At 40.1% G+C, this 8,855-nt stretch overlaps 1 protein-coding gene across 1 annotated transcript in view; it reads right to left on the bottom strand.

The window, feature by feature from the left end:
* Window positions 1-2,289: 2,289 nt before the first annotated feature.
* The window catches only part of SLC9A7 (solute carrier family 9 member A7), a 47,651-nt gene continuing 41,085 nt past the window's right edge, over window positions 2,290-8,855 (bottom strand). Inside the window, exon 16 of the mRNA XM_008629368.2 lies at window positions 2,290-4,057. Coding sequence (XP_008627590.1) covers window positions 3,809-4,057 — 249 coding nt within the window. The 3' untranslated portion in view covers window positions 2,290-3,808. The remainder of the gene's footprint in view (window positions 4,058-8,855) is intronic.

Here is an 8,855-nt window from a genome sequence, read left to right as displayed (position 1 = left end):
GTTAAGATGGGGTGGGTTTGTTACTTTTGTATTATCCCACTGCCCTTGTTTTAGATAAGTTATGCAGAAGCCAACATAACTTCTCAGCATTTAGGACTGCAAGATTAAGAATAGCAATTGTTTACGGTGCTGTTCCCACAGTAGAGCTGCCTGTTTAAACCATTTCCTGGCTTTGTAATTCACTGTTTCCTCCACACTTTCCTCCTCTTTCACTTTGCAGGCTTATTTCTCCTGGAAGTTATTTTTTAGAATGGCACTCCCCAAAATTCCAGACCAAGAAGTATCTGTGGTTTTTCACTGCACCATGTTAAGATTTCCCCCTGAACCTTGGGAAGCAAGACTCTGCTTCTGCATTGAAAATAAGGTTAGCATGGACTGCTTCTTACAAAAAGCATTTTCCAATACAGGGATATTTGAATTTGTTAATCTACATGATTTCGACTGAGTAATGTGTTCAACCTATTCAGCAGCCTTGTCCTACTTTCTGCAAGTCCAATTATGACCAAGATTGTTCATAGCCAGTCCAGGGTAGTTACTGGCTGCTTTTCTCCTGGATGGTCTGCGTCTCCTGGTCATGGGTTGTCTTCCCTTTCTTCTAAAGTTTCAGTGGGTTATGAGTTCAGTAATTTTGGAGAGGAATACTCCCTGCTGATGCATCTGTAACTTCTCTGGTTTCTCCCCCAAAAAGGTCCTCCCCCAAACGTTAAAGAAAAGCACATGAAATTGAGGCTTGAGAGTATCCAAATTCCATTCCCACACTTGTGCAGAAGCAGACACCATGTCTGCCAAGGCTGAGGTCAAGCATGTTATTCCAGGGAGCTGCTTCGGAGTTAAAAGAAACACTGAACCTTTCTTTGAAAGGCATGTGAAGCATATTAGTTCCTAGGGGTTTACTGTCCAGGATAAGACTAAAAGACACTCTTCTGACCAATACTGTCTAAACAAAGACTGCAATTAGAGTTAAGTTGATATTATACAAGAAGGACCATGCCAATCTGATTAACAAAGACAAAAAGCACAGAATCTGGCCTCCTAAGTAGCATGAGCAGCTCACAATATCTGTTAAGGTTGCTAGAATCCCTACTGTGAGATCTTTCCCTCCCCCCCAGGAGTAAAACATAGTAGCCATAATTTCATTAATAATAGATGTAATTTTAACCTTTGCTATTTGCTTGCTTCAGATCAGCTCTTCGGAAGTTCAGCCAAAAAAGAATTTTTTTCTCTCCTCCAGTTAAAATTCCTGCAGTCCTTTCCCCAAAGGCAATTCCTTCATTGTAAAAGTAAATACAATATTTTTTTGTCTTTTCATAGGCCAGAAAACATGCATCCTTGGAGTAGGGGTAGACTTGGTCAAGTACCAAGTATGTGATACTTCACCCTTGCTCAGGCTTATCAGAAAAGCCAGCTTACAGTGCATAGTAGACATGTAACACACAGTGTAAACACACTTGTCATAGTGTTCCTCCTTCCTGATAACTGGAGACAGAGCAGCAGAGCTACTCCTGGAGCCAGCGTCAGCAGTGCTTGGAACACCTCTCACGGAAAGCACCCTGAAAATTCCAGAGTCGTGCCCCTGTTTGTAGCAGTGCTCTTGGCGGTCACAGGATCTGCACATGGCCCCTCAGCTTTAACTGATAAACTGCGTGTGCTCCCAGGGAAATGAAGAGAATTGGCATTTTTCTGCAAGACACGTGCAGCCTGAAAAGGAGTTGTTCTGCTCAGCAATCCTCATCAGGGTTTGTTACTCTGCATCATTTACCAACAAAGCTCCCTCGTCGAAGTCTGTGACTTCGTCATGAGGGGAACAGGAGGAGCACTGATCTCTTCTCTGTAGTGACCACTGACAGGGCCCAGGGAATGGCTTGAAATTGTGTGAAGGGAAGTTTAGGTTGGATATTAGAAAAAGGTTCTTCCCCCAGAGGATGGTTGGGCACTGGAACAGCTCCCCAGGGCAGTGATCACAGCATCAGCCTGACAGAGTTCAAGAAGTGTTTGGACAATGCTCTTGGGCACATGGTGTGACACTTGGGGATGGTGCTGTGCAGGGCCACGAGCTGGACTTTGATGATCCTTGTGGGTCTCTTCCAACTGTGAATATTCTGCGATTCTATATTGGTCTTACAATTTTTCCACAAAAAGACTCCTGGTTTCCTCGTGTGTCATTTCTTAATAATGTGAAACAGTCATTACAGATCAATACCCTCTATAAATTTACCTTGGAGGGACAGACAGGGAGGTAGAGCACTCATTAGAGAACACATTTGAAAGAAAGCAGACACAACTGCAAAGTTTCTCTGCAGCAGGAAGTTCTTGTACTGAGGTTAGCCCAATAAGTTTAATAGTTAAGGAAAAACAGAGTGGGTATTTACTCACACATAATTTTATGAGAGGAACAACTGAAATGGCAGCAAGAAAAACACACTTTTTGGACAAACTGATATTACATCACATTAGTGGGCCACAGAAGTCTTTACAAAAATAAATCTTTTGAGACATGAGAATGAAATCACATTTTAGCATGCTTTAAATAGCTGAAAGGCTCTTCAAAGCATACATTTTCAGCTATTGGCAAAGACAATGATTATCTTCTCATCTGGAAATTAAAAAGCATTTAGCAATAAGTTAAAGCTAGCCTACGTGTAAGTGGGCTAAAAACTAGTCAGAGATTTTTCCCTTTTCACATTTAGGATGATACTACAGTTCATCACTTCTGTAGCTTATGTGCTGTTGTGCAATGCCCCACTGAAGTTTCACATCTACTCTGCGAAAGAGAACAAGGGTAAACAGCTTTCTTTTAGGATAGTCACAAATGGTAAAAACAGTAGTATTTGTTTGTTGAATTTGATGTTTGCTGTTTATCACACACAAGAACTGTAAGCAGAGTCCATGGATTCTTCTGAGCAATATGAAACCTCTTGGTTCCATGCAAGTTCAATACTGCCTCTGTCTCTCTCTTTTTTTCTCCCCTTCTCCTATCTGCTGTTTTCCCCAGCCCAAGTTTCCAAATATCTTCATATGCAAGAAAGTTTTACTTCGTCACTGCTACCCGAGAGAGCCTGGCTCCAGGCTCATGTCGGCTTCAGGTACATCTTAGACCACAGGAAGCTGGATGTTTTTCTTTTGAGGCACTAGAAGTTAGGCTAAGAGTAATAGTCAAGTTGCCCAAAGCTCAAGGGACAAGTAGCTCTCATTGCCTTCCTATTTAAACAGCTGGCCAGTGAAGAAATCTTCTTTTCCCTTTTTTTTCCCTGAAATAGATTAAGTACAGTTTGCAGTAACAGATTCCCCAGTTTTTCATTCATGCATCTGTAGTCCCAATGTTTACTGTCCCATTTCACTTGAGTTTCCTCAGCCTCACAAGAGAAGTTAACAATGGATCTCTCCACATTCAGATACACACACAATCGTCTTTGTCTCTTAATTATTATCAAGTTTATAGTTGTCCTTTCACATTCTCAAGCTAAGCCAAGACAAGCTCAGTTCTATGACAATGTTTTCATGTACCTCTCTTCAGAGAGAGAGCTGCTGCAGCTGAACAAGACAATTGCAGCATGCTAGTTATACTTGGATTTGATAAGCAGTTGGAAAGAGGAGAATAACCAGTTTTCTCATTTGTCTATTTTCAGACATATAGAAAACCCCACTGTCAGCATCTTGAGTAAAAAATAGGTGACATCTTCAGACCCTAGTAAAACCACTTATGCATGTTAACTTGTTTAAATAAACACCCCCACCTCAAGTGACACAGTGGCCTGCAGTCTTCCTTGATCCATTCACAGAGCAAGAGTTATTTTTACTGAGTCAGTAATCATGCATTGTATTCCAGAGGAAATACTAGCCGGGTACCCCTGCTTGTAACTTCATGATCTGCTGCTCCCAAATCACGTTCCAGTGCTTCCTCTGAACTACTTTTTGTTCTCCTGCTGTCAAGGTTAGTGGTAGCTGTATGGGGCCCAGAAGAACCATTTGCAGTTATTGTTGTATCACCATATGTCACGGTAAGGTCACCATCATTCAGAATAAAATCAGAATCCTCTTCTCTAAGCTGTTCCTGATTCTGAGAAAAAGAAAAAAAGAAAAATCTTTATACAGCACTTTTATTTGCCCAGAACGTAACTGAAGGATTTACCTATATGTCAATACAGAAGAGATAAGGTTCCACCTTAAGAAATGTTAAAAATAACCTTGAACCCAGTGTTTGCAAATCAGCTTACTGTTCCCTGTATAACTACTGCTGATGGGGAGAGATGAGAGGGAGCTGAAGCCAAGAACTAGGTTATGGAACGGGTAACCCGGGATTTAGTAGCACTGTAAGTACACCAAAAGTACAAGAGATGAGTGGTACATATTGGGTTTTGCATGACAATTTAGAAGGCAGTACAGGACAAAGACTGGAGATCAAGAATAGTTGAGTCACTCCAGATAGAGTTGCATCTGCTGCTAATTAGTCAAAGTCATTAGTAAACTTTTCATGCAAACTGATAGGAACTCATAAGGCCCAAAATCTCTATATTCAAGGATTCCTCAACATTCTTTTGTTGTACATCAAGAACTAACAATATTCTTTCAAACTGTCCCCTTACTTTTACCTGTTACTAAATAAAGAATTACCTGACCTAGTTCTTGGGAATACTCCTGAGCCATAAAGGTTGGATACAAGAAAGTGCTTGCTTCATGGTTTTGTAACTAGTTCCGATGTGTTTTCTTTTCAAAATCATTTAAGAAAGTGGCTCACAAAACCCTGTGATTTTTTTTGGCAGAGATGGAACGAAATATATAGTCAGAGAATAGAAATTGCTGAAGTGTAATGAAACACTTAATTTCTCTATCACAGCAAAATACAACAACAAGCAATTGTACCGTGTTCCACTGCTGTTTAACATGGTAAAACGAAAAATAGCTGAGTTGGTCAGAAAATGGGCTTTCTTCATATTGGAAGGAAATTCGAATCAGTACTATAAATGTGCTTTCTTGCAACTGAAAGCAATTATTTCCCCACGTGAATGGCTTAGCAGGAGCTGAAATGTGTGTGTATTGCTGTTCCCTCAGTAGGCTGGACACCAATCAGGCTAAGTTCTCAAAATACATTATTTTCTTCCACTCCGGCAAAGGAAGGGGGGCATGGGCCTTGTGAGATGGGATGTCTGTGATCAGTGTGAGCAGAAAGCCCTGCCTCTACTGCAGAACAGGAGTTCAGGGCACTGGAGATTGAAAATGCTGATTAACCTGCCCATGATGAAAAATGCAGCTCCTGGCTAAATAAAACTTCCTGGGAAAGCTTCCTGTCATTATGTCAGAAGATAATCAGACAACATAAAGCAGCAGAAGCCTCTAGATGATACAGAATATTTAACTAACAAGGAGTAGAAGAGGTGTCAGGAGTTTGCCAAAATCAACGAAATAAAGGATGCAGTTCAGTGTAGGGTGCGAGACAAGCCCTACTTCGAAGGAATGCTAATTCCTCAGAACCTTCATGGCATCCAAATTTATCATTGCTTTTTTGTGACAGGGTTAGTCTGATAGAGAGCACTGTTCTCAAAGAGCAATACAGCTTAGGACACTTGCTTTCTTTGTTTGCAAAGAAAACACTGAACTACTGGCACCATCTTAAATAGAAAAAAAAGGGCAGAAATTAAAGGTTTCAGCTATAATTGGCAGAAACAGCCTTTGCAATCTTTTAGTTGCAAAAAAAAGTAAAAGCCTGAGGTACAAGACCAAAATTATTTAAAGGGTCACAAAATAATCAGTTTAAGAAACTCTGGTATCTGGATATATATTGCTTTGAAGAAGAGACATTCAAATAGGGATGAAAATCAGAAAAATGAGCAAGAAGCAAGCAGTTTGTGACTGTTGACTGATTATGTTTTTAAAAGTCGAAGAAGCTGCAAAGGTCTATCACAGGTTCCCTTTCATGGTGTTTGCCCTTAGAGAAGCACCAAGGAGGGGAAGGCAGGGCTAACAGAGCACCAGAAGGTACTGCTGTACCAGGGCCACATGTGAAGTGGCTGCAGCAAGCTGCCAAAGCACCTCCTGTCTCCACAATGCTATAGAACAGCAAATCCTTGCAGCCACCTATCAGATAAGAAACTGGTAAGAACACACTACACTTGAGCTTCCCCAAAAGGCTGAGAAGCTCTTGGAAGCACGAGGTCACAGGCTTTATACTACACGGCAAGTCCTACCTCAGTCTTCACTGGGTTGTCCCAGGCTACATTTACATTTACATAAACATGATCAGTTCGAGAGAAACACTGAGCTTTCTCTCAAGGTAGTGAACAAACATTGCCTTGTACAAGCCAAGTTCCACTTAATTTTTTCCATTCTGAATAGTATTGCAAGGAGCATGCATTTTATTTCATATATTTCCCCAGAGAACACCCACAAAAAATCTTATGTACTATACAGATTTACTATGTTTGCAAACAAAGAGGATGGTGAGTAAACCTATCGTGCTTCATGCAGCGTGAGCAAGTCTTTCAAGAAAGACAGGAAATGTATCCAAATAGATCCACAGAGACTTGAAGTACTCCCAAGAATAACCCTAAACAGGCCTCTGCAATCCCCTACGGTTCTGTAGGAAAAGCTTCAATTCACTCTGAATAACACAGGTCTGAACTTCACTGCTTAAACTGACACACTGGAATGGCTAAAGACCTGAATCCAAAACTCTGCAAAAGCCTGAATTCTGCTTTGGTGTGCTGATCATAACCTTGAGGGATCTCCCTGCAGTCTATCCTGTTTGTGGTAAAAGCTGTTCATGCTCCTAAGAATGCATGCTGGAGATGTTTTTTTATTATTAAAGCTTATTTAAAATGAGTTACTGCTTACAAAGCCAGTCTTTATTGCCTCCTAAGACAATGTAAAAAGAAACACAAGCAAAGTACAATGCATGTGTGAAGTGCTGGCAGTCGTCACAAATGCTGGTGCTGAACACAACACAGGCACCACAGATAACAAAACTTGCATCAGAAGTTACTTATCTCATGGTTCCAAAATGAAAGCATCAAGTATCATGCACGCAAAATATATTCCAACTTAAATCTGATGCTCCATTTAGTTTCTCTCTTTCTCAGGTAAATTTAAATTCACCAAGGAAACTAAGCAATTTTTGCTATGAAGCTAGAACCATTAAGGAGGGGGAAGAGGGAAGCCTGGCTGAACAGTTTTCTTATCCATTTTGAGAGTTATCTCGTCCAAAGATTGCAAATTAAGTTTCTTCACTGGGCTTGCAGATTTATAAATTAACTTCAATTCCTTCTAGTTTCATACCAAGTTGTCATACCATGTATGTGCAAGATATATACCTTTTTTAAGTGTGGAAGACAAAACACACCTCAAAACTAACAACAACAAAAAAGCATCCCCAGAAGTGCTTCTTTCAGTTGGGATAAGTGACTGATAGAACAGAGAATTACTAAAAGTTTCAAAGGACATTTTAAAAGGAAAGGCAAAATAACTGACCTACATCAGTTTGGGATAAGCTGGAAAGCCCTGCCAACTGGTCATGCACTGAAGATAACACCAGAAGAGAAACTGGTGTTTAAAATGGTAATTTTCAAAATTCAACTGCTAACTGCAGCAACTTTTCATGCTTTCAATTCTAACTTGTCTGTCTGGGTTGGAAACAGACTATGGCACAGCCTTAAAAGCAGTGGGAGAACATCAGCGATGAACAGGAACATCATCTCTGGAAAAAATCCACTGCACCTCACCCCTGTGGGCTGACTCAGAGCCTTACACATACTCCATGCAAACTGAAGCTTAGAGGACACGATCTCATGCTAAAGAGTAAGTGGTGGGTGGGCTTCATTGCAGGATTATTTGACTTTCAGACTTTCGAACTGCCCTTTGGCATTTAATTAACAAGACCTACTCCCACTTGTGGAAGTGAGAGTGAATTCTAAGTAAGGTTGCGATAAAGTCAGAGGAGAAAAACAAAACAACAAAAGCTAAAAACAATATACAAATATACAGTTAGCATAGCCACATACTTATTGCTTTCTTCTCTATATAGATAGCATAGCTCAGACATGCACCTAGAATGAGATCCAGGATTTCATACTTGTTTGGGAAATATATTTTGCAGCTATGTTATACTTTATTATTTACAGACATTTTTGTTTTTTGCTTGTTTAACTGAAAATCTTCAGTCTTTAATTCTCACAGGTGTACCATTTAATTTTCCTGGAAATACCTCACAAAAGCACTATTCTAATCAGTTTCTGTCCCCACAAAGACATGGCTGCCTCTGTTGCTTCACCTGCATTTAATAGAAAGGCAAAAATATTCCACAGCTTTTTAACTAGTAATGAAATGTGATAACCAAGTGTTGTAGCAAAGCCAGCCATGTAAAGAAACAAAAAGACACAAAGCAACTGCAGGGTTCAGAAATCCTGAAAAAAAGCTACAAATTAAACTTCAAAATTATATTGTTTCCTAAGACAAATGCAGCACTGCACTGAAATAGGAACAGAAAAGAGAACAATATGAAAGCTCCACATTATACACCTTAACAAAGTATACAACCTTACAAGCATTTTTAATGAAGTTAATGTCGTGTGTGTATCACTGAGCCAAACCTCAACTATTAGAGAAAATGAAAGTCAAATCTTGCATGTTCATTCTGGTTAGATCCTCAGTTACTGGACAATTGCTCTCCTAAGATCATACACAGACAGACATATGGGTAATGCACAAGTAGGATTAATTGGTCTAGGATGCCTTCTAATCTAGACATGTTTTAAGACCTCCAGTGCCATTGCAAAGATGGGAACAAGGCCAATTTCTTGCATTACTAATAGCTCCAAATGGGCAACAGGTATCTCAAAGTTCTTTGGAATTTTTCTATCAGGTAC

This window comes from Corvus brachyrhynchos, unplaced genomic scaffold (assembly GCF_000691975.1).
Source record: "Corvus brachyrhynchos isolate BGI_N302 unplaced genomic scaffold, ASM69197v1 scaffold92, whole genome shotgun sequence".
NCBI lineage: Eukaryota > Metazoa > Chordata > Aves > Passeriformes > Corvidae > Corvus > Corvus brachyrhynchos.
Note: the sequence above shows the minus strand (reverse complement) of the source record. Positions and strands in the feature narration are given on the sequence as shown.